At 53.4% G+C, this 25,802-nt stretch overlaps 1 protein-coding gene across 2 annotated transcripts; it reads right to left on the reverse strand.

The window, feature by feature from the left end:
• Positions 1–3,380: 3,380 nt before the first annotated feature.
• On the reverse strand, positions 3,381–25,802 carry ST14 (ST14 transmembrane serine protease matriptase). 2 transcript variants are annotated; one of them, XM_069788178.1, is made up of 19 exons: positions 25,621–25,802; positions 14,515–14,674; positions 14,151–14,278; positions 13,468–13,538; positions 12,832–12,992; positions 12,332–12,403; positions 11,731–11,968; positions 11,431–11,570; positions 10,891–10,988; positions 10,212–10,321; positions 9,107–9,237; positions 8,707–8,811; positions 7,617–7,724; positions 7,048–7,161; positions 6,723–6,851; positions 6,158–6,344; positions 5,684–5,958; positions 5,205–5,341; positions 3,381–4,649 (listed from the first exon to the last, which is right to left on the reverse strand). In XM_069788178.1, the coding sequence occupies exons 2-19, from the start codon at positions 14,669–14,671 to the stop codon at positions 4,488–4,490; spliced, it is 2,523 nt and encodes an 840-aa protein (XP_069644279.1). In that variant the 5' UTR covers positions 14,672–14,674; positions 25,621–25,802; the 3' UTR covers positions 3,381–4,487. The 2 variants fall into 2 exon arrangements, with proteins under 2 accessions (XP_069644279.1, XP_069644278.1); XM_069788177.1 differs by lacking the exon at positions 25,621–25,802 and adding an exon at positions 23,229–23,373 and having other exon boundaries at positions 12,332–12,367.

The raw sequence follows: 25,802 nt of genomic DNA on the forward strand, positions 1-25,802 counted from the left end.
GATCCTCTTAAAGTCTTCGGTCTCTATGCGCCCTTCCTGGGGCTCCTGCATCTCGGCTGCCAGCACCCAAGAGGAGAACTGGGCACTGCTAGCAAACCAGAGTGCTCTGCCACTTCATTACTTCTCTCGTGACTCCTGTTCAAGCCAAGGGGTAGCGCGTGGAGGTTTTAGGCATCCCTAATACTAGCTTGCTCTAGCTGGGAGGGAGACGCAACTCTGTGTTGGTACCTACCAGTCCCCGGGAGTTGGTGACCACAAAAGCTGGTCAAGGAGTGAACCGAAGCAATTATTGCACTGCTTTAAAGCAGTGAGTCCTTGCAAAGCTTTTGGGTAGGGTGGTCGTTGTAATGCCAGATTCCTCCCTCTTCCAGAGGGAATCGCACTCACTCCTTTCTCTGTACAACAGAAATACTCCAGACCATGTTATCAAACCACAGAGGTGGATTTAAAGCACTGGCCTTTCTCTGACAAGGGAAAAGCAACACTGGAGTCGTAGCTGAGCCATCCGTTATGTTCTCGGCTCTTCTCCCAACCGCTTCTTCAATATCCCTGTTGCCAAACCAGAGCCCTCAAGACCGCAATCCAAACACAACTCCTCTTGAGTTACAGGCACAGTAAACACATGTCCAAAGCGATGCCAAGAGCGAACGTGGTGTTTTTGTCTCTGCTCGCCTCCCTCATGCATCGGATGATGTTACACAAGGCTTGCAGTCGTCCCCGTCTAGCTGGGTTGACATTGCGAGCCCACAGCGGTGGGAGGAAGGAGCCCTTCATCACGGGTTTGCCAAGAGGTTGCTCGGAGCAGAAGCAGAAGGTGATCGGATTCCAGTTATATATATATGTGTGTGTGTGTATTTGGGGCGTAAAGGAAATATGCTGGCAGAAGCAAGGATGAATTTGATGCCTGAGCCAAAAAGGCTTTTAAGAAATCTCCCTGCCCCAATAATTCAGGGCAGATGATAGTGTAGAGCTTATCTCAAGCGATGGCCGAGAAGGACTGCAGATCTGCGTGCTCCAGCGTGCGTGCCTCAAGGAAAGGCTGTGAGGCTGAGCCAGCCTCTCAGAGACCGCTGTAGATATGCGTGGCCTGGGACTGAGCTGGATTCCTCGAAGCCACTCGTGTGCTTAGTGCCAGCCTGTCATTGGGGCTTTTGGGGGGGGGGAAGAGGGGCTGTGTCGCACCTTGCTGTGGTGGGCAGTGCTGCAGTCGGTTAAAAACAAAAAGAAAAAAACACAAAACTGTCTGAACACACTTCTCTTTTGGTTTTGCTTGCACAGGATTCATGCTTCTGTTTGGAAAAGAATCTCCTGCACTCTTCTTGCTCGGCCCAGCTATCCTCCTGGCTGAGGCAGGATCCCAAAGCTGCGTGCGTGGGCGTAACGGGGAGCGAGTAAATGTTGCATCTTGTGCTCAGCGGGCGACACGAAACACCCCACTGCGATTTCCCCCGTGCAGAGGTGTTGATGCTTCCAGGTGAGTTGGTTTACTCCTTTTGTGCCCAGTCCAGGCAGGACTGTTCTGTAACTGATCTGATGAAATGCCCCACGGTGTGGTGGGGAGCAGGCACAGCTGTAGAAAATTCAGGGGTGAGCACGATGCTGGGACCTTCGCGAGTAAGACAATGTGGGGAGAAGATGGGATAGACCTCCTGTGTGGTTGGCTGAGGGAGGACCTTATATCCCCAGGAGGAGAGCTGGATGCGGCTGGCTGTGCTATTTCGCTAGCGATGCTGTGGTGAGTGGGGTGTACAGGTCCTGGAGTCCTATATGGAAGAACTGGTGTTCCCAAATCTGCCACGAGATGGGGCGGCTGGCGTGGCAGCCTGCAAGTCCCCTTCACTCCAGGCTGAGGATGAGAATTTTGGCTGAATTCAGGAGGCCAGGGCAGGGGTGTGGGACTTCGCAGCATCTGGGATTTAGGACTGTAGTGCCGTGGATGGTGGTGCCTCAGTCAGGCACCCCGTTAGCCCAGGCATCTCCTGGATATCATCTATAAACCCTCAAGCTTAGGGAAATCTTTTGTGGGGCGTGTGTCCAGGGAGGCTAACAGCAAACAGGGACCCTGTGGAATCAAACCATTCGTGCTTTCGTTCGTTTAGATCGCTCAGCGCTGCAGACTGCTGCTTATCTTCTCCGTGTGAGAGAGAGACGCCCTGCACGAACCGTGTGGCTGGTGAGTCCCGGTCAGTGTCCAGCACTACCTCCCTGTTGCCTGCAGGAATTCAGGGATGAACTCGCCTCTGTGGCAAACTACTAGTCCACACAGCGTGCCCAATGTCTTGCTGTTCACGTGCACAATCTGCGGTGTGCCTTAGCCAGAGGTGTCTTCCTTCGGCTCTGGAAGTGCCCAACCTGTGGGTCGGAGAGCAGATTCGGTGCCCCCCAGGCTGCAGCCAGCCAGCTCCTAGCACTGGAGTGCTTTAAGGTAGAAGTGCCCTTTACCAGGCTATCCTGCAAATGGTTTCAGGGAGACTGTACCGAAAGGAGCGTTTCTCTCCCCAAAGCAGGGCCGAGAACTCTACCAGAGCGGAGAGCTGCGGCTCCAGGGTCACCCTGGCAGCTGCTGTGGGTCCGTCCACCCACATACCAGTGTCGTGTCAGGGATCGGGGGCAGCGAGCGACCACAGCCAACACTTCTTTTTATGTTGCTGCAGCCTTGTGTAAGCACAGGTATAAAAATGTTCCTTAACTCTGTTTCTCTGTAGAGAGATCGGCGGCATAGGCTACCCTCCCGTGAGCCCTCGCAGCCCGGCTTCTGGTGTGCCCTGGGTGCCGTGCCAGCTCGCCAGCCATTGCTACCTCAAATGTCAGGGGTGAGATTGCAAAGCAATTAAAATCCTCCTGTCTCCAGCAGAAAGAAGCTGGCAGGAACAGAGCAGCTGTGTGCTGCACAAAACCAGCCGCACCACCTGTCCAGGCTGGACTTTGGATGCTGGGAATGATTTGGATTATTACTTTTTTTTTCTGCTTTTTCTTCCCCTAGGGCCTGTTTCCCTGCCCTTGGAGGGAATCAGTGCACACGAGTGCACGGAAAGCAGAGCAGCGCAGTGGCCAGCACCAGCTCCTCCTCTCCTGCCAATGTAGGGGGTGAGTCTGCTTGGGCTGTGGGGGTGACTCCTGCAGGTTTCCCGGTGGGAAGCTGCCTCAAGAACTGCTTAGTGTGATGCTCAGCTTCAGTCCTGGATCTCCCTGGACTCTGGAAACACCATAGCCTCGCTGTTTTCTTAAGGGTGCCCACAACAGCATGGTGGAGCTGCTGAGGATTGAAGTGTTTTACTTGGAGAGGCTCGGCTCCCTGCTTAGCACTGGGGATCTGTGCTGCTGGTTTCCTAGGTCAGGAACACTCGCACAGACACTCATGAAGAACCATGCAGCCAGAGTATTAGAAAATATCCCAGTTTATTAGAGCATCTCCACTTCATATAGAGTTTTACAAAATATTTACAGGTAAGGAGGGGGCTAACTAAAACTCAATTGGAGTGTGCTCTTCTAGGGCAAGGAATAGGCTACACACCAAAAAGAAATCAAATCAGCACATTCACAAGTCACATTGTTACATTTTCCTTTACAAAATTAAGATGGGTCTAGGCCTCTGGTGTCTGGCACAGCTAACCCGTGTTGTCTTTGCAGGGGACAAGCTCCGGGAACGCAATCAACGCAGCCCTTCTGCTCATCGCAGCGAAGAAGGGGAAAGCGCCGAGTGCAGCCCAACTCCAAGCAGCTGGAGCTCAGACGAAGACGTGTCGGCTAAACGGCAGCGTAGTGTTTGTTAAGGCACATGGTGGTGATGCCAACGGGCCCAGGTCTCTCAGGCGGATGGATGACAGTCGGTGCCAGCAGCCCCGGGTGCCGCTTCCCTCGGGGCAGAGGGAGCGACAGCATGTTTCAGCCAAACTTCTCTCTTTCAGTCGCACAGCTCTGGGCTCGGCGCAAGCAGAGGACGGAAGGAGGAGACCGCAGCATGGGATAACACCAGGGGAGGGATCCCGAAGGGGCTCCCCCCCAAACCAAGGTAAGAACTTCTTCTTCCCCCCCCCCCATGACTGAAGACCAGAGAAAGGGGTGCGGATGGCAGTTTGAAAACAAACGAAGGAGATAGAATATATTCTGAAAGCTTGTTTTTGAACCTGTCCCAATAAAGTTTGCCTCTAAACACACACAGTGTTTGTCGTTTTTTCTTTTTTTTTTTTTTAATTTTTTTTTTTTTTATATGTATCTTGAATGGGAGCTGTGCTAGCTTACCCCAAAAGGAAATTTCTTACTCCAAACATTGATTTCTGAGGTGGGAATACAAAGGGCTGACTGGAACCATCAGCTCTGGCTGTTCGGTACACACACATGGAGTCCCAGGCGCTTGCAGCGAGGTAGAGGGAGGGTTGAAGTTCACAGTAGAAGCTGTGCCCTGCCGGGAGGAAATGACAGTACCCAGCATCTCCAGCCGGCGATGTACAAGAGATGTCCATCTCCACGCAAGGATGAGCGTGTCCCTAAAGGCCTGTCTGCTCTTTGATCCAGTCTCGCAGGCTCGTGAGCCGGCTGTAGACTCCAGGCTTGTTTCTCTGTGCGCAGCCATCGCCCCAGCTCACTACACCAGCCAGGAACATCCGATTGCTGGGCTCCACGCTGACCAGGGGACCTCCAGAGTCTCCCTGCACAGAAACAAACAGCAGCATAAGCACAAACCCAGTACCTTGTCCTAATGCAAAGTTTTAAAGTAAATCACAAAAACTGAGGAAGAAACAACCAGTAACTCCAAAGAACAGTTTGTGAGACTAAGTCAGCTGTCTGTACAAGTTCCTGGCCATTCCCCGAATCCAGAAAAAAAATTGTACATATATCTGTAAATATAGATATTTCAAGTATGGCAAAAAGAGTCACAGTGCCAGAATAAAGAGCTAAACAAGGGGCCTGTCTTGCTAATATGGCTCTCAGTAATAAACAAGAGTGTGGTCACATTGTTCTCCCACCTGGCAAGACATTTTTGAGACTAAGTCATGCATCAACACAATTTGCTGCTCATGCCCACTCCAATTTGTCCATTGTCTGAATCAGGGACGATCCACATAACTTTGTTGTATATTACATGTGGTAATATGAGTGGAAGTGCCAGAATAAAGAGAGCTGAGCAAACGGCCCATCTTCCTAACGAACTAAGGCTCCTCCTCACAGCAACAAACCCGAGTGCTGCCGCACCGCTGGCCTACCTGGCAGGCGTCCACGCCACCCGTCAGGATCCCCACGCACATCATGCGTGGCGTCAGCTGGTCAGTCAGCAGCTGGTTGCACACAGTCTGGTTGATGAGCCGGATTTCTGCTTTCTGTAAGATGGAGGCGCCGCTGCCTGCGAGGAGGGAAGGAAGGGCAGCGTAAGTGAAAATGTGCGGCGTTTTTGAGCAGCATTTCCCTCCCCTGCGTGCTTTGTTTGGGCTCTGAACGACCGACTGATTGCCCATTGCGACAACCCGCTTTTTTTTCCTAATACCCCTTTTGCAGCAGGACTGAGACATTAACTTTGTGCGCTCCCAGAGAATCTCATTTGATTCCAGGCTCCAGGCAAGCTAATACATTTAAATTGCAGCCAGGCAACCCCCCTGTTCCCTAAAGCCACGCACGAAAAATCCGTCCACACAGCCCCAAATTGGCGAGGCGAGGCGAGGCGAGGCGAGGCAACGCCAGCACTCACCTCCTTCCACGGTCGCTCCCCACCCGGTGACCCACAGGTCCTTGCCCACGGGGAAGCTGTGGGTGGCGTCGGGCAGGCAGATGGGCTGGACGACGGAGGAGAAGGTGACGGGGCTCTGCAGCTCCACCACGGCGATGTCGTAGTCGTAGGTGTAGTCGTTGAAGAAGGGGTGGGAGATGATGCGCTTGATTTTCCGTGTTTGCACGTTGGCTCCGTTGCGGTTGCCTTGGTTGGTCAGGCCCAGGTAGGCTGTCCACAGGCTGGGGTCTGAGTACCTGCACGGGTCACGAAACGCAGGGCAGAGTGAGGCCCCATCTCACGGACGCCATATCTCGCTATCATCTTAAACAGTTTCCTTGAGAAATGCCCATAAAAATGTTTTTTCCCTGATTCAGACAAACGCCCGAAGATGGAAGTGCGACCATTGGGGGGTCCTGCCTACAGCAGGCGGTCCCCGATCCAGCTCCCACCTACCTGATGCCCTGCAGCTGCAGGAAGCAATGCGCGGCCGACACCAGCCAGCTCTCCGAGACCAGCGAGGCCCCACAGATGTGGCCCTGGCCCTTGACGTGGAGGCTGACCTGCCACGGCCATTCTCCCACATCCGAGTTCTGCCCACCGACGATCCGCGACTTCCTCACGTAGGAGCGCATCCCGCAGTCTGGGGGTGGGGAAGGAGAAGGGACACTTGGAGTAATCCTTTTCCCATTCAACGCCTCCCCTTTGTTCCTTTGGGATATCTACTACAGCACGAGTGCCCCGTCACCCATGGCAGGGATGGCTGATGCCATCAGCACGGGAGCACAAATGCTGAATTTGCTAAAATATTTACTGGCCAAGTCCGTAAACGTGCAGGCAAATCCCTGTATTATCTGTGTAAGGCGTCTTGAACGACACAGACTCTCCGCAAACTGCTGAAGAACACGGCTTGGCTATTTTCAGATCAAGAAAAACCCAGGGGCTCTCTCTGCCACACTTAAGTGTTTCTTTTAGGGGCCCAGCCCTGAAACCCGTGTCCCCCCTTCCCCGGGGTACTCACTGCAGTTCTCCTCGTCAGAATTGTCTTCGCAGTCCCGCTCCCCGTCACACTCCGGGTTCTGTTTGCTGATGCAGTGCCCGCTGCGGCACTTGTACGTGTATTCCTTGCAGGGAACTGCTGTGTGGACCGCTGCGGGAAGGATGAAGGGAGAGGGGTTAGCCCCGGTTCTGGGGGAGGTCGCATCGTTCAGGAGCCCTTCACCTCTTCTGCCCATCCCCAGGACATTGCCACCCCGTGAAAAAATGCACGCCAGGATGCCCAGCCATGAAGAAATCCGTTAAGAGGCTGCATTTGAGGGGAGGTCCCCTCTGCAGCCCACCCTCACCATTGCTGCAGCTGCCCTCGTCGCTCCCATCCCCGCAGTCGTCCTTGCCGTCACACTTGCGTGTGTCAGGGATGCACTTCCCATTGTTGCACTTGAAGCTGTCAGCTGCACAGCCTGGGGAAAGAGCAGCTCCTGAGAGACGGCAGGGCACAAATCCTAACAGTACCCCCAACACACGGCTGTGTCCATCTCCCTTCCTCCTGAGACACGTAAAGCCTCTGTAGCCACAACATACAAATGCCCATTTCCTGCGTCCCCAATCTCTTCTTCTCTAAACTGCACACCACCGCTGATTTATTCAGCCCTTTCTTCCCCAAAAGCCGGCGTTCCCTGCACCTCTGCTCATCCTTGTTTCTATCCTCCAAGCTCTCGCTTGGGGCTCCTGTGCGGGCTTGAGGAAGCTGCACCAGGCAAGGCCTCGCCGTGCCCTGCAGCAGGCTGGTATTTGGGGTTTCTTGCTTGCTTGTTTCCAGCCCGCCACTTGCCTTCCTCCGCACCGTGAGCCTCCATCGCCCTCCTCGCCTTGCTCAAGCCCTCAGCCCCTTCTGCCCGCGGGGTGAGTTACTTACTGCACTGCAGCTCGTCACTGTTGTCGCCGCAGTCGTTCACGTTGTCGCAGACCCAGAACTTGGGCTTGCACCAGCCGTTCTGGCACCTGAACTGCTGGTCGGTACAGGCTGAAAAGGGAGAGCAAGAAATCAGGGGAGAGATCTGCAAAGGCATCTGCGGAGTCACCAGCAACCCATCCACCATCTCATCTACCGCAGCATCATGGGAAAACCTGGGCGGCTCTCGCAGCGGGTGTGCAAGCACATGGGAACAAGCGCACCAGAAAACACCGCGACAGCTTCGGGCCACGCACGCGTACATAAACACATAACGCGCTTAGGCTATAGCACAGTATTTCTGCTGTTCTGGAGAACAAAACTATTCAGAGAGTTGTAATGTTTTAGGCGGTTAAGGCTGAAGCTGACGTTACAGCAGCAGGACAGCCAGAGGCAACAACTCAAGCAAAACGATTGCTACAACCAGTGGGAAAGGACCTGAGATACCCGGATCATGGTGCCAGCAACCAGGCCAGCAGCACGCTCTTCCGCAGGAAACAGCCCCTTACCCCCCAAATCAGGGGATCCCGTCCCCTCTAATTAACTGCAGACCCTTGACAATAATGTTATCTATGGGATAGCTCTGCTAATCCAAGAGGAAAACTTCTTGCACAAAGAAACAGCTCCCGTGTATCACACAGGTTTTCCAGATGTGCTCTGCAATACCTGCCCGGTTCGGTTACAAAATGCCTCCCTTTATACCACCCAGCTCAGCCAAACCCACAACGGCCAGGAGGATTACATAGAAAAACACATTCCCAGCTGGGAGGGACGGGAAAGGGAGGGAGATCCCACTGGAAGAGACCTCGATTAGCAGGAACCCACAGCTCCTACGCTGGGAAAGGATCCCAAATCAATCCCTGCACCGAGTGCCTCTTGCTCCAGCCCGGAGGAGTGAGGCAGCGCTGGTGCTAGCGAGCGAGGTGAGCTGCTCTGCAAAGCCTCAGCGCTAAGGCACGTTACCCAGAACAAGCCCAGAGCAAATACCTGCAGCCACCCCGGGGCAGTGTGGCCCTTCCCCTGACAAGCTAAAAGAAACAAAGGACAGACTCACTGCAGGATCTCTCGTCGCTGCCGTCTACGCAGTCCAGCCACCCATCGCAGCGCATGCTTCTGTCAATGCAGCGGCCAGTGTTGCAGGTAAACTTGCCAGGGCAGGCTGAGAAGGAAGAAAGGGATAAAACAACACGTGAGCCTTGCAGCCATCCTCGCTACACCCCTTCCCCAAAGCACACAACGTTCCCTGTGCCTGCTTACAGCATCCAGCATTAAAAACACCTTTTTCTCGGAACAGAGCAGGAATACAAGGAGGTTTGCAGGAAAGAAAGATGCGCTCCTATCCCCCTGGAAAGGTACACTTCCCAATTTACAGGGCAGCGTAAGTGCAGAGGGAGGGACAGCCTCCAGACCTCAGGCAAATCAGTTCCCCCCACAGCCTCAGGGCTTCAACTCACGATCGCTGGAGTCGTAGGACAGGTACTCAGCTGAGAAGCCAGTGTCCGTGTAGGACTGGTCTGAGTGGAACCGGACCTCTATTTTGTTATTAGTACTGGCCACCACAAACTGGGGACGCTCCCCACAGTACCTGCAGTGAGAGAGAGCAAAGGTGAATGAAGTATTGTAGATCAGCAGTGAGCAAACCTTCTTCCATCCCTGAACTCCCCATCAGCACAAAGGGTCACTTCACACACCCAGAGAGCTAAAGGGGCAGGAGAACAGAGAGCAGGTCTGATTCCAGCACAAGCTGCTGGACCTCAAGGTCCACACGCAGGAGCTGAACGTTGCTGCTGCCGGCAGAAGGTTTGGGCCAGTTGCAAACACCAAGTTGTGACCTTAGAAACGACCGGGAGCGAGTTCATCCAAATCCCTGCCTGACACAGCGATGTCTCTGATCTCAGATTCACCGTGTCTCCGGATCTGTGGAGCCTCTAAAGCCGCAGGATCCCATCCCACCACAGGTCAGTAGGAATCACTTACACAAGCACCACTGCGGGAACTAGCCAGGGCCACAGATGCAGGTTCTGACTTTGAAACCCTCTCTCCTTGAGGAAGGGTCAGCTCCCTTGCCCAAGATGTTGCAAAAGAACACTGCTCGCTTCCCCTATGCAGTACCAAGTTGTCTTTTTGGCCCAGCTGACATTAGGTTGTGTAATAGCAAACAGTAAATGTAACAGTAAATGCATCACAGAACACAACGCAATTACCCTCACAATGGAGATTTGCTCATTCAAGCAAAACCACGCCAGATGTTTCTGCCTTTCTGCACGCGAGGCATGTGACGCGATGTTCCACAGCATTTGGGGGGGATTCAGCTGCAGCATGCAACACACCCAGGGTCTAATCCCCAGAACCAAGCATGCGGCTCCCCTCTCACCACAGGGCATCGAGCTACGACCGCGGGTCAAACCCAAGCACCCTCCTGCCTTGTCGTATCCCCAAAAGCACCAGCACACTTGTTTCCATGGCAATTTTAAGGAAAGCACAAGGTGCCACATAACTAAATGCAGCCCCTCTGCTCAAAGGGCCAAAGCCGCGGGTCAGAGAGAGCCTGACACCTACTTCGTGCTGTTGATCTGCACGTAGTCCTTGGTGCAGGAGCTGATGGGGATCCCGGGCTCCAGCACAAAGAACATGTTGAAACGCACCTTCACGTTCTTTTTAGAGGGAACCTGCAAAAGGAAGCAGAGTCAGTGGCATGTTGTTTTCTGGAGCACAGAAAACAGGAATAAGTTTTGTGGGAAAGGGGTTTGGGGGGAGGACAGAAGGTAACTGAAAAGGGAAGAAGCCCAGCAAAAAAAGAAACACCTTCCTGAAAAGCCACTATGGTTCACACTATCAGTTAGACAGTTGCTTGGCTTGCTGACCCCAGAATCCCAGATCAAACAAGCACACAGACTGGGGGTTGAAGCCAGCCCTCTATCAACACTGCCTGTTTTCCCAGGGCAGAACGTTTCCCCCACCAGCAGTGTTGCAAGCAAGTGACTGGCCTGTCCCAAAGCCCAAGTACTCTAGTGCTTCTTGTGTAAAGCTAGTTATTGGGGGCTACGGTAGGCGTCACACGGGGTTGAGGCCTCTCGCAACCTCTTCTGCCTTTGGCACCAGCTCCTGAAGCCTCCCTCCAGTCATGTCAGACTCTAAGTCTCCAGGCAGCATCTGCTGCGAGCTCGGTTGTGCGGTGTCCTGCATAACCAAGCTCATTTGACAGACTCATTAAGGCAAAGAGAGGACCCCGTCTTACCTCTATGTTCCAGACACAGTCCGTGGCTGGGGGGTAGTGTGCCGGGTAATAGGGAGTCGTGAAGGTGCCACTCTCTCCTTTCAGAGTCCCACCGCAGACTAGAAGATAAGCAGGAAGATGAAAACGGGTTAGAGATTCAAAGAGATGTGGTTTTCCCAAGCCTTAGCTGGCTATCACCCAAGGCAGGAAGGGAGGCAGATGCAACAGTCTCTAACAAGGTTAAGTCGATCTCTGGAGGGAGCAGCTCTGCTCCAAGGCTTGGAGAGAACCCAGGAGATCAATTAGGTGCTTCCTGCATACATCAATCTGCATGTCTAATCCAACATAATTCTTATTTTGCCCTCCTCGGGGGACATCATTACAGCAGCCAAGAGCACTGTGGGCAAGGCAAGCTCCAAGAGCCACGATGTGACCTGCTTCCAGGTCTCCCGGCCCTGGCAACATCCCTGGCAAACTGACCGCAGCCACAGCTGCGCCTCCCTCTTCAGTTGCCCGCGGCAGGGAGAGGTGGGGGGGAACTGGGCCAAGACCTCTGCTCACCTTTCATCTTCGGAAGCTGGAAGAACTCAGCCTTAAAGCCGGGGAATCTCCCTTCCTTGTTGGTAACCAACGTGACGAGCATAACGTTCTGGGAGGACAGGAAGGTCAGATTGTAGGATGGGGCGTAATTCCCACAGAGCCTAGGAAGTAAAGGACAAAATCCATTCGACATAGCTGTGCAGAGAGCCTCAAGCAGCACAGGTCACCTCTGAGCAGGGACAGGAGCTCGGTTACCAGCAGGACTTCTCAGTGCCACCCTGCCACCTCGGTGCCATACAGACACTTAACGGAGACACTCACCTGACCAAAGCATGGGGCTCCACGGGGCTCAGAGAGTTATACACCTTGATGTAGTCACTGTCATCCGTGCACTGCTCCAGCTCCAGCGTCTTGAAGGTCAGGCTGATGATGGAGTTGGCGTCCGCCCTCAGTGCCCAGTAGCAGAGCGCGTTGTTGGGGTACGGGCTGTTGGGGAAGCCCGGCGTGGTGAAAGTGGTGATCTCCCCTTCCTTGGCGTGGAGGGCAAACACGCAGCTCTCTGCCCAGGAGAGCAAGGAAGAGTTAACAAGGCAAACGAGGAGGTTCTGCCCTGCTTTTCCCCGAGATGCAGAGCGCGGCACTGCAGGTTGTCCCTGGGCAGATGCCTCTTGCAGGGAGCACCCTTGCTTATCAACATCCACCTGCAAAGTGAGGTACCGGGGAAGGACAGCCAGGGACACCCGCTACTGCTAAATAACGGCAAGGCCTGCGCCGCGATCTGGCTGACCCCAAACCAGCTCCAAGCAGCACACAGAGGTCCGCCTTGCATGCAGAGCACCTCTCTTCAGGCCCTTCCCCATCCCGCGAGGGAAATCACCACCCCAAAGAGGCCATTACGAGACTGAAGAACAACTGTACTTACTGTCCCGAGAGGAGTAAGCTATGCTGGGGTCAACAGCTGCAGGAAAAAACAGAGGTGTTGTCATCCTTCGGGCTGTGGAAAGTCCCTGGGCGCAAAGCTGAAGAGGTCCCTGGGACCCACACTGATTTGGCCTCGCTGGTGGGGTCTCGCCCTGCAAGCTGGCCAGGGGGGAGGCTGCTCCTGCCTGGGCTCTGGGGAGCCAAGTGATCAAGCTTTTCCTCTGCAGGAGGGAGGATTCCTCCCTGTCCCTCTGCAGATGGGCTCAGAGGAGAACACGGAGCGTTCGAGCGAAGGGGAGCGGGTCCATGCAGCTTCCCCCCCAGCCCGCACGGCCCATCAAAGCAGCGCTATGAAAGCCGGGTCCTTACACTCACCCTTAGAGCGGTCCCCACTGCCAAAGGCACCCAAGGGAGGGCTGCGACCGGCAGCTTAACCCTCCACTGAAATGTGCCCCCCCCCATCCCACGCAGAGGCCCAGGGATGGCGGAGCCAGCACTCACGGAAAGCGACGACCGACTCCACCTTCAGCATGGGGTTTCGCAGGCGGGGGTTCCACCTCTGGACCAGGCTCTGCTTGTCCGCCATCGCCCTGTCCAGACTCTCCTCCCGGTACTTGGGGACATGGAACTCTGACCAGTAGTAGGCAATGACGCTGCCTTCGCTGCAGGGGAAGGGTGATTATGGGGTGAGAGGAAGGACAGACGCAGGAGGGCTCAAGTAGCAGTAGAAGAAGCGGCCAGGCTACTTGATGAGCTATGTTTGGAGGATGGCCACAGGGAAGGGAGAGTCTTAATGATAAGTTAAGCAAACTGTGCCCAGCAAAGACCCCTGCCAGCCCAGGGAGTCCCTTTTGAAGCTGCCAGGCACCACCCACTGCCGTACATAGGGCTGTATTGCACCATACCTTGATTTTCCCAAGACATCTCCCTCAGCACACAGTGATGAGGACTGGCAGAAAACAATATGCATTTTCAGGTCACTTTCCACTGCCCGCCCCCCTTTCCTGTGTCACTCAGGGTGACTGCTGAGGTGCCTCCATCCCCAGCAGCCTGGGAACGAGGGTGTACGGCTGCATGACATCCCAGCATCGCCGCCCTCCGCTCCCAGACAGGGCTCAGACAGCACCTAACCCTCACCTGAACGCAGTTATCACTGTCTCTTTGTGGTAAGGACCAATATCTGCATGATTCCTGTAGATCTCCTCCACCTGAAAGGTTTAAAGAAGGGTGTTCAGCACATCTAGAAGTGAGGAGGGGGGGAAAGGCTAAAGACAGACAGAGCTTCAAGCCTGCTATGGAAAAACAGGGCACATACCCAGCACCCCTGGCTGCAGGAATCTGCAGGGGCCAAAGAGAGGAAGAAGGAGAGTTGAGAGTCCCAGAAGTGCCCAGACCCGCACACCACAGCCTGTTCTCACTCAGCTCACCCCGCTCTTCCCTGGGGGAAGCACAACGAATACCCGAGTCTGAAGGGAAAGGCAAGACCAGCTACGGCTTCAGCACGGAGGGCAGACACCCTCCTGCCTCAGCTCCCAGGCCTGACTGGGGACCTGCCGACCCTGGGATTTGCCCAGGCAGCCTCCTACGGCACATGCTGGGTTGCAGAGGCAGGGAGATGCCATGGCACTGGGCTGGAGCCGAGATGCCAAGACCCAGCTTAAAGGCAGGCTCCTTGCACCCAGCCCAGTGCATCGTGGCGAGTGTGGAGAGCTGAGAGGAGTGAGAAAGCTGCAAGCAGTCTTACATGCAGGATCCCCATGGTCACAGGGCAAGAGGAAAAAGTCCTGCTTGCAGGAGGAGGGATGCAAGAAACCTCTTACCGTGCTCTTCACTTTCTTGGCCAGCATGATGAAGTCCGGCGAGCTGGAGTTCTCGTAAGCGTCAAGGAAGTCCCAGTTCAGAACCCGCAAGTGGCCATTGAAAACCTTGCGGACGGGCACGTTCCTGTCTGGAAGGCAACAGTTCAGAGTCAGAAAGGGCAGTCAGGGCTGGGACCGCGGCACAGCAGGTCCCCAGTGACAGCAATCGGGGCAGGGGATTGGAAATGGTGTCGCCCCACTCCTGGAGCCTTCCCAGAGCTGGAGAGGGCACATGTGAGCAACGCCGGATAACGAAGCTTTTCCATGCGCATACGCCCCCAGGGTATCACCCCACATGCCACCACCCACCAGACGTCATACTCACATTTGAAGTGCCAAACCAGGAGGCCGGTGACGAGGGAGATGAGCAGGAAAACAATGACCACTACGGTGACGACCACCCGCCGCTTTGGGCCGCGCTTCTCCATCTTCTTGGAGTTCATGGCAGGGAGGAACTCCACGCCTTCCTCCAGGTTGTTCATGTCCTAGGAGAAGAGAGAAGGCAGGAGGGTCGAAAGGCTGATCCCAAAGCCTGGTTTGGAGAGGTCCAATGACAAAGCAGTCTAGAGCAGAGCTACCTGTCCACAGCAGCTCCTCAACACCGAGAGCACGAGGCATGCCTCGGTGTCGGCGGCTCCACAGCCACCCCACGGCAGGACAAACCCTGAAGGCTTTTGCTTTGCTTTTCGGCACACACCTAATTCCTTATTGGGCCTAATACAAGGTTATCAGCTCAAGCAAACTCAGGGGCGACTCCACACACACCCCCCACGACCACAGTAGGTTTCTAGTCCACAACCTCCAAGATCTCTGCCTGCCAGCAGATGAAACTGCAGACAAAAATTCACCCCTACAATGCGCTCACTACGTGGCAGGTGTGTCACCTGCAGCTCATGGGGCACAGTACACTATAAATAGCATTCCTGTAAAAGAAGAAACCGAGCTACTTCCTCCCTTTACATTTGCAGAATTCTCTGTACGTCTCCTGGGCCAACACAGCGCTCCCGTATTTCTGCTTAGGATCTCCCATTCAGCGCAAATACGGATCAAAAGAAATACACCAAAAAAAACTAAGATGAAGACACAAGACATCCCCCGCAGCCCACGACCAGCCAGACTCTCAGGACAAGACGAGTTGGCTAATGAAGAGCAGGTCCTAAAGGCAGCCGCCCAGGAACGAGGAATGACACCGATAGCGCACAGCTCTCACTGCTATCACCGCCCCACGCTGGGCCAGGTGATGAAGAGGAAGGTCTCTGTCGCAGCGCAAAACCCTCGGTGCCCCGAGGTTTCAATCTCTCGCGCCTTTGGCTTACCTGCCCTCCATCCTTGCCCTGCTCGCATACCTGCACCTCCAGCCTTGGGGGGAAATCAGAATGGCTGCAGACCCAGATGTTTTCAGAAAGACGCCACACAGCCCAGAGCATCCTCGGTACAGGCAGACGTCAGGCACCCGGATCTGCACCCGCTACCTTAGCATTTCTCCTCCCCAGAGCTGGCTAACGCACGCTGGGACGGCAGACTGCATCTTCTGCTTTCTTCTTGTGCTTCCCTCAGGTAGGAAGGGCTCTCTGCCTGCCGCAAACTGCCCAAACCATGAGGATGCCTCACCCTTCTGGTCACCACCTTCCCATTTTCCCCTCTCCTGAGCCTCACCGGGCATCCGGCAGCTTCCTGGGCTCCGGATGACAGCAAGGATGCCAGAACACAAAGTGCCGACTAGCACAAATTCCCTGCATTCAAATGCATTCCTGCGCTCTGGAAGGGGAAACATCGTCCCCGCAAACATGATGCTGGGTCAGATGCTGCCTGTCCTCTCTCAGCCCAGGGCTGACACAAACATACACTAACGGCTTGGGTTAATTTGATGCAAACGTCACAAGCCCCTAAAAGTCAGGAAAAACAACCAGCAAAGGGGATCGTGTCGACAGAGGGACCTCTGAGCCCTGTGCGCTCTCCTGCAGACCCAGGCGACGAGCGATCCTCGCTGCGCTTCCCTTTGGTGCAATGGCTTCACTGCCTTATCTTTCTGAAGCCCCACTCCGCAGGAAAGCCCAGCTCTCACTTGCACCATTCTTCCACTCCTTTTGCCCTTTTCTTCACCCGATCTCTGCCCTCTCCTCCCACCCTCCACACCTCACCAAAGCCTCTCCTCCCTGTGGTATTCGCCTGAGGCCCTTTACAAAAGAAAGAGATGTGACAGGCACCTTACCCTACCTTTTTTGTGAAGGACTCTGTATGTTTAAACCTCTGCAAACACTTACTAGAAGGCCACCAAGACCAGAGCAACCTACCAGTTTTCGCACCATCTGCTCTCAGAATAATCCGAGTTTATCGTTTGACAGATCTCCACTACAGGATGGGCAAGGAAGCCTTTGTTCATTTCTGAGATTTACTACCCAAGGCTGGGCAGAAAGAAACCAACGTGAAGCACACCTTCTCTGAGGTGCCAGGCTGTTTCTATCACCAACATCCAGCCACTGCCAGAAGAAACAAAAGACCTAGCAGGACCACAGAGGACAATACCAGGGGGGATGCTCTGATTCCTGTTTCGCTTCCGTGATCATACGGGAAAAATTTGAAAACGTAACCCAAAGAAACTTCAAAACAGAAGACACGCAAAATAAAGCTTAAATACATACAGACATCCTAAATCAAGAAACGCTTCAATCAAAGTCAAGATTGCCTGGAGTTTGACACACCATCTTCGAAACAGCCACCTGGCTCCCATCAGTTTCCAAATCGTGCAAGAAATCCCCCCAAACCAGGTAAAGAGAAGAAAACAGCCGCAAATCTTGCAAGCATCTCCCTTCTCCCACCGTGGGGCTGCTTGCAGCGCCAGGCTTTCCCAGGACTCCCATACATTGCTGCTGTTAGCAGGAAGAAAAGTATTTAATTCTCTTCTAACATCTGCAGGAGCCTGCAGCAAGAAAACAACCTCAGGGTTTTAAATTATATATCTGTTCGCACAGCAGCAGCCTTCCCAGATTTCTTGGGGTCAGCGAGGAAGAACCGCCTGCCCACAGCTCAGAGGGGGAAGACAGCATCTCTGTGTGTTCTGAGTAACAATTTTGGGACACAAGCTGTTAAATCTTGGCCTTAACAACACGCTCCCCTGGCAGCCTGAATTCAACCAGACAGTATTTCTTCCCTGAAAGAGGGATAGCGCACTTCTTGCACGAGAAGCGTAATGTTACAGGGTGGTAGCAGCTGCAAAACGGCACAACAAAATCGGGTCTCCTCTGGCTACCGGGAGAGTAATGAAAACCCTATTTTCAAATAGTATACCCTTCGGCTGAGGGTACCTTTGGCCCTCTGCAAAACTCCCCAAAATTCAGTTTCATCAAACTGCCAGAAAAAAGCAAGGCTCCGCTGCAAGCAGGATATACTGCTGTGCAAGGCCAGACTACACAACGTTGTGGCTCATGCATTTTAACATCCTCTTCCAGCTAAAGGTTGTGTCTTTGCAGAGGGAAAACTCATAGATGGGAGCAACTTGTCAGCGTGATTAAATCAGAAGGAAAACACAGCTTCCCTCTGCCTCCAACACATACAAACACACGCACTGCTCCTGCGGCTGCAGCGTGACCAAAGGGTTAGGCAAGAAAACTCGCCGTCTGATACTTCTTTAGACAATTTCTCTGCTCTTGGAAAAAAGGATGGAAGATCTTAAACCTGCGAGAGTTTACGGCACGCCTTCGTCAGTTTGTTCTTGCTCCAAAGCTGAGAGAGCAGTGACACCCACAGCACCAAGAGTAATTAAAGGAGTGTGGGGACTCCTAGGGGGTTATTTTTATTATTACTCCTGTACAAGGCGCATAAGCAGCCACTGACACTGTTACTCGCCAGAAGTTACCCGGTCATTAGAGGCAGATATGAGACTGGATCCAAAGGGGTTTGCCTCCCCGCCCTCTGTTTTATATTCCAGATCTCACCCTCCCTCATCCCCATACCTTACGTACACCATTATATTCCCCAGCCAACTCTGACACTTGTGCGAAGCGGCTTGGAAGAGCTGTCGCGCGTCGCAGCCTGGGTAAGCAACAGCGATTCCTGCAAACTCTCTTCTCAACACGAGGCAAAGGATCTGAAGCATCCCCCAAGCACTACAGGAATGCTGAATCAGGTCGTGCCAGGAAGGTTTCAGACAAGGCCCCGTGTCCCGACCTCTGAGTAAGAGGCTGAATCTTCCCTGCCCACACTCAGCACGAAAAGCACCCATTTGACCTTAGCACCGGACTCGTCTGTGCCCAAACAGCACAGCTCAGCCTCCGCTCCGCTTGTTCCCTGTGCTGCACATCCCCTTCCCTGCTGCCACTCCTGCCCGGCAGGGAAAAATACCTCCTCTGTGGTGCTGGTCACCATCCTTTAAGCTAGGCAGAAACCAGATGGAATCAAAAGCAAGACAGGCTCGAAAGATCATCGTTAAGCAAAAGACGACTACGGTTTTGATCTCCTTCAGCTAACGGTTGCTGCACGTTTCCCTCGCGTGTGCTGAACAGTCCATCGCGACAGCAGATGTAAACCAGAGAGGACCTGGATGCACGTCCTGCTCTCACCTTGTCCATGATTCCCTGAGAAACCGTCTCTAGCCCAGAGTGACTCAAGGTCTGACTCTCTCGCCCTTCTCGAGGAAACTACTCCAATAAACATTAGTAAGAGAAAACCTTCCTTGATATTCTCTCCGCCTTAGTCACAGGATCAGTTACTTCCTCTTGCTCCTCCTCATCGTCACCGTAGGGCTGCCCACGGCAGGACCGGAGGTTTCTGGTCGCAGCGTCAGCCCGGCTGGCATGGCTGCTGCAGCCATGCAGTGCCCTGGTAGGAAAGCCACACGCCGATCAAGTGAAAGGGTCAGAAAGATGTTGCCCCATTTCTTCCATGCCTCAGTTTCCCTGGGAGTACCGACTCCATGAGGAAACTTGGAAAAGGAGCGCGCACGGACAGATTTACACAGAGCTTGGAGGTCTGCTGCACGCAACTCCTCCGTGCAGAGAGCTCAGAGAGAAGTCCTGTGCGTAAGCAGACCTTGTCACTCCTCCTCCATAACCCAGCCGCACAATGTATTTTTAGACAGCAACCGTACTCTGCCAGACTGGACAAACCAGATGCAGAAGTGACTAACTCTGTCAGCAGGAAATTCAGCAGGCATATGGGGCTTGGGGGAACTGCAACAGTCGAGTCTGGACTGGAGATGCCTATCAGAAAGCAGAGAGATCCTCCTGCAAAGGAGGGTCACAGAAAGGCTGGGACATGCCACAGAGTATGGCTCTCCAGCAAGAAGATTTCTGAGATGCGTACAAAGCGGGGTCCATCTGGGATCGAGGCTGATTTCTGGCTTGTCTGGTGGTTCCAGCAAGAGAGTGTGATGTGTCCCAGGCACCAAAAGCCCTTGCTGCTCCCGTCTCCTCCAAAATAGGTGCTCCATCTCTCACTCAGTGTCTGTGTCTGGTTCACTGGACCCTAACCCACAGAAGGACTGGGCTCCTGGCCATTAGTTTCTCCTGTCCCTTATTGCCGCTGGTCAATTAGTTTCTCCTGTCCCTTATTGCAGCTGGTCAATTTGTTTGTCCAGCACAAGGCAACTATGAGATTCAGCTGCTTCCCTTGATGTTTGTCACGTTCCAGACTCAGCTCATCTGCCGCAACGCTGCTCAGGGCTAAAGTTGTCCAGATCACAGAAGGTAAGAGCAAGTGTGCAACCAAGGCAGCCTCACTGCAAAACACCCGCTGTCTGGCACGGCCGAGAAAAGGAACCTGTAAAATGCAAAGTTGGAGGCGACCTGGGGAGGTCTCAGATGAAGCAGAGTCATCGGATGATGCGGTTAGACTCTTGCCGGGTAATTGCACCCTGCAAATACCAGCCTGTGTATCCAAGAGGCAATTCCCACCTCCCCTTTACCAGCCACACCTGCCTCAGGTGGCGTTCAATAAAAACTAAAATATCACATGAGAAATGAGAGGAACGAAACCCATCGACTCATCAACCAGCTCAGCGCAGCGCCAGCAAGCCCGGCTCAGAGCTGGGGACACCCCAGCCGTTGAGATCAACGGGGTGAGCTTGTGCAGTGCAGAAAGAGCCAAGAAAGTTCTATTTTCAAAACCTGAGGTTTCCCAGATCATACTGAAAGCTAACACCAGCTTTGTGGTGCTGGCATAAGAGGAAACAGCCTGTTTCCCATAAGAAAAAAAACCCAAAAGATCTAAAAAGCTGCTGCCACACGGTGTGCACAGCGTGCAACTCGCTTTGCCCAAGTAGCTCAAGTACAGCTACACAAGTCCTGAGATCAGCTCCTGCATCGACTCTTGCTGCAAACCCCAACATTCCTCCAGGAAGAGATCTGACAATAATCTTCTCACTTCTCTTCTCATTCTCGAGAAGAAATACATGGAAACAGCATGCCTAAGAGCTAAGTTTCCATAAGGCATATTTGTGCTGTGTTGCCCCAGTATGGGCAGTAAAGCACTGAAGAAACTTTGCCAGCGTATTATTTTTCATCTTCAGTTCCTTATTAAGGACGATGATACCATAAAATGATGACATAAGAACTAACGAGGGAATATGGAGCAGGAAATAAAGGACACAGAGTCCTCCACACTGTCTACCTTCCAGGCACAGAGGGCAAGCGCAATAGTGAAAGATACAAGTCACACACACCTATTTCACACACCAATTTTGAGCTCAATCCTCTACAGCGTTCAGTTGTCTTGTGACCATCCTGAGTCACATGAGAAACCAAATTCCTTCAGCTTTATTACAGAAGAAACTAAAGTTAATGTTTGCACAGGACAGCACAGGCTTGGCTTGCTGCCTCGCACCAGGCTTATCAGTGCAGCTGTGTCATGCAAAACAGCAGCTCAAAAAAAGCGACCACGCTTCTAATTGCGTTTCTGTTGTAGCAGAGAGACTTTTACATGTAAGACTTAGCAATTCTTGGGGAGAAGTGGGAAATAAAGCTGCCTTACAGGCCTGATACATGTAGCTATGAGCCATGAAATTCCTCCCTACAACACACTTATGTCCCAAGACCAGAAGAGAAACATGCCACAGATGCAAATCGCTTATTTAAAACACTCTTACGTCTTTCCCGGTACAGAAAGTACTGTCTGAACAACAAAAACGCCCTCCAGCAGCCTAACAAAACCAGCTGCACTCCAGACCTCGATGAAACACTCCACGCTCATCGTTACATTTCACCCACGCTCTTCACCGACTCTTAGAGATTTGAGGTGGATCTGGCCCACAACATTTGCATGTTTGGAGCCAACAGCAGGGGAAACGCCAGCAGCTCCGACTGGGTAAAGCCTTTTGTCTGGCAAACCCATCCCTATTAGCTGCTCCCTCCTCCACCCCAGTCTATCACCTGGATATCGCAGTGCGTTATTTGCAAGGCTGGCCCCGGCGGCCTTTGGATGGAAACGGCATATTCTACCCTGGGCAAGGTGAGAACCTTTGGTCTGATACCTTCCCCACAGCCAGGCCCTCAAAAACACTCTCGCTGCTCCCTCAATGGTTTTACAAAGTGATCTTTTGTTTGCTGAGCAAAGGTCTGGCACGCTCTCGATCGGCCTCAGCCTTTTTCTCATCGCGCCTGCCTTATCCCTGTTTGCCTTTGGCACCAACAGCAGCCAAACTGGCCTGAGCAGCACTCGCCCACCAGCCACTACCCGAGAAAAAAGCTCTGCACCTTTCCAAGGAAGAAGAGTAACTTCTCCTCGCCGTGCCCAAGAGCTGCCGCAGCTCGTTCGCCGCCGCAGGAGGAGATGCAGTCATTGCAAAACAACTCACGTTTGCTCCGCTGTCATATTTATAGGGAGCCAAGTCCAACGACAGTCAGTCCACAAGGGACAAATTCCTCAGGCTGTTTACTGCCAGGAAGGAAGGTAGCGTCTTCGGGGAAGTCCTCCAAGACCAGATCAGCTCCTCTTGAACTGATGCAGGGGGAAAACTGATCCAGAACCAGGGGAAAGGACCTGGCACACTAGGGACTCACTCGAGCACTCAGCCCTGCCGTAAAGACACCAGAGCACAAACCTACCTTTTGCCAAGAGAACAAGCCGGGCAGGGAAGATCAAGCTGCACACAACGGTGTCACCCCGACCCGGCCAGGGAACAAGGAGCTCGAGCTGAATGGTATCAGCGAGAGCATCTCCTTCCCGCTCCTGGCAGTCACGGCGGCCCTGACACATGCAGGACAGCAGGGCTGGAGGCAAGGGACACTTTTTCTTGATGTAGACCAGCTTTCTGATCGGTGCTAAAACTGCTAGCTCCTTTGCCGCTGCCAGGTAACAACCGCTAACGCCAAGCCTCAGAGACCGACACCAGACAGCCTGCAGGTGAGCTGGAAAGCACTGCTGTCGTGCTTTAACCTAGAAGCCCGGTTTTGAACCAGCTCTGTGGCACAGAACAGGCTCTGGAGGTGCAACCCAAAAACACCAGTCCCTGCCCAACCCTCAGCCGGGAAGACCTACACAAAAAGCCGAGACAACGGCTTAAGCTCGCTCAAGTTTCAAAGCACACTGATAACGCATAGGTTAATTAATGAAGCCGCAAAGCCCTCGGTTAAAGTCAGACCTTCTGACGGCTTGAACAGGTTTAGTTAGACCTGTTGCTAAACAACCCAGAGCCACGCGCTGCGAACAGTTCACCTCCGCGTAGTTTATCTTTACTCACATTGCCAGCACCTAGCTTAAGCCGAAATCAAAACCGTCAGAGCAATGGCAGCGCTGACATCGACGCGGTCTACACCGGTGCAGACCGCTGCATCGCGACGGGCAGGGATTTCCACCTTCCCAAAGCTGGTTTTTCTTTTCCTGCTCCGCTGGGCTCGGCGGCGTCCCCCAAACGGGTTCTCCTGACCTTACCCGACGGCGGAGTGGGAACGGGAGCTCCCCCGCTTCCCACGGGATCCGGAGCCACCCCCATCGGTCCGGACTGACGAAGAAACCGGAGCGAGCGGAGGACGAGGCAGCTCGGCGAAAAAAACGACCGTTTTTTGGGAGAGCCCCGCTGCCCCCCGCCCCGTGTGCCGCTCTCACCTGCGGTTGGGCGCTGTACCTCATGCCGGCACCGGCGGCCGCGAGGCCCCGCTCCATGGCGAGGGCGGCTGCCGTGCCGGCTCAGGCCGCCATGGCGCGGTCGCTCCTGGCCTCACCACGGTAGGGCATGGCTCGGCACGGTGCCCGGCCCCTCCTCTCCACGCTCCCGGTAGGTGCGGGGAAACTGGAAAAACCCCGCGGGTCCCCCGACGCTCCCGTCTCCGGCTGCAGCTCCCGCCTCTCCCCGCTTCACAGGCGTCCGCGGGGAAATTAAGGAAAACCTCGTGCCCGAAAAGCTGTGCCCGAAAGCCCCGCGTGAGCTCTGCGTGATGCGAAGAGACCCTTCCGCTGCCTGCTCTGCTTTAGTAAATGAAATCAGAAAAATCTGTCTTTTACCAACACGAGCCACCCAGCAGGCAGCAGGAGGGCTCACTAGCACTGGTGTACGCAACAGTTTCTAGGGAAAAGCTTTACATACCCAAGGTCTTACCCCTTCTCGGGTGACAACAACTATCATGCTACGAAGCCCTGGGGCCAAAGAGCACGCTCTCCAGCATGCACAGGCTCTTCAGCCCCTGGGACAAGCCTGCTGTTCCCCAAAATACCTGGTACACTGAGGAGCTGCCAAAGCAAAATATTCCCTTTATCCCAGCCTGAAACCTGCTCTCAGCTAGGCTACAGCACTTTAGGAATGAGCTAGCTCTTATTTAGGAATGAGACCAGATGCAAAATGATGAGCCACACAGCAGTACATGGCATGTGTAACCAAATCTGGCTGGCACTGATGAGTGTGGCTCACATACCAGCAACATCTCCCCAGTGACTATATGGTCGAATATTAAATGGTGCCCCCAGAGAAGAAAAGGAGGGATCAGCGGCAAAGCCCTGGGTTCTCAGAATGCTCTAATGCAGGTTTGAAAGCAGGCTTTTAACACTGAAGTCTGCATTCCTGACATAGTCTTACTCCAGCATTTTCCCCTTCTCAGAAAGATGACCTCCCCCCCCCGCCCAATATTTAGATTTCTCTCATTCAAGAGTAAGTCGAGATTAAAGATAGCTGGACCAACATCATCTTTCTTGGAAAGGTTCTTCCCTCCTCCATCTTACATGTGACAGTCTGTACCAACATGTGGTATGCCTGTCAATCTATTTGAAGGCTGAACTGGCCATCCCACCACTGATCTGAACTCCTTTCCACCAATTGCATCTAGCCCTGAAACTGATTTCTTTCCACATCTGAACATTTAAGTTTCCCAGAAAGCTGGTTTTGGTGTAACAGGAGTTGCCCACTCATTCACACGCAACAGGGAGATGCTTGCTGGGTTACCTTTGTTTCCCCCTTGCTCTAAAATGTCTCCTGCAGAGCACAAGTTTTGTGTCCCTTTTGCAGGTGTCTCTTTTGGGGAGGGGAAAAAATATAAAAAAAGAGACAGTGTCAGGTCTCTCATCCTGCCTCTTTAGGTGAGAAATACAACATAACTTCTGTGCTTTTACAGAAATACTTCTGGAATCACTTTCCCTGCTCCCCCACCAGCTACCAGAATCCCACCCACTGGCTGATGTTAGGAGCTGCTCTCAGTTCTCCAGGTGATGCCCAACCCTGCCCAGTGCTCTAGTTTTACAGCCACTCCCTACCTGGCTGACTGTAGGTGCTCCAGCCTGACTTAATACCCCCGTGAAACAGCATATTTTAGGTACAAAGCAGCTAGTCCAAGCTGAACCACTGCTTTTTGTTTCTGCAAATTTCTCCTCTTCAGCCTATCAAGTCATCTCCTCCAGGCAGGTGCCAGGCAAACACCTGTGCTCTAGGATGTGGCTAATGAGGGCAAGATGCAGACTCACTCTTTGAGGCCTAAGGTGTCTCTTGCAAAGATCCAGGACTCCTGGTTTCACAGAGAGCTGCGAATGCTCGGTGTTTCCTGTCCTTCAAGCCACGCACATTTTACAAACTAATTCATTAGCCCAGCTGGCTCTTTGAACAACGGGACGCAATCATGCCGGGGGAAAAAAGAAAGCAATACGCGTGCTAAATATAAAACATTATATAGCTGGGGGGCAGCTGGTTTAGAGCCCTAAATGGTAGGATTCCTGTTTCTTTGCTGCTGAAGCAGAGTGATTTATTTCACAGCTGTGTTGCAGTAATGCTTAAGTCACCACGGTAGGTGCGAGCCCCGTCCTTCTGGGCACTGTACAGTCCCAAAACATCAAAGCGGCAGTTCTGAATAAAGCAGCCTGCCACATGCAGGCAAGACACTTCCATGTGGAAGTGGACACACTTCCATGTGTGGTAAGACACTTCCATGTGTCTCTCTAGTCTGACTGAAGGATGCTGAGCCCAGCCAAGTCACTACAAAGAAAGATGTAACCGAAGCAGAAAGATCAAGCCACTTACCCACGTGCAAAAGCAGCAGCCAGCAGCAAATCCTCTGTTTCTTCCCACTTAGACCAGTTCGTTCGCTAAAAGCTGTCACCTCCTCCTAACGTTGTCCCTTCGTATCAGTGTGGCCACAACAGCATTATGAGAGCAGCATGGCGAGGTTTAAGACGCCTTTGGGAGGAAGGAGAGCCCTCGCT

This window comes from Haliaeetus albicilla, chromosome 7, assembly GCF_947461875.1.
Source record: "Haliaeetus albicilla chromosome 7, bHalAlb1.1, whole genome shotgun sequence".
Taxonomy (NCBI): domain Eukaryota; kingdom Metazoa; phylum Chordata; class Aves; order Accipitriformes; family Accipitridae; genus Haliaeetus; species Haliaeetus albicilla.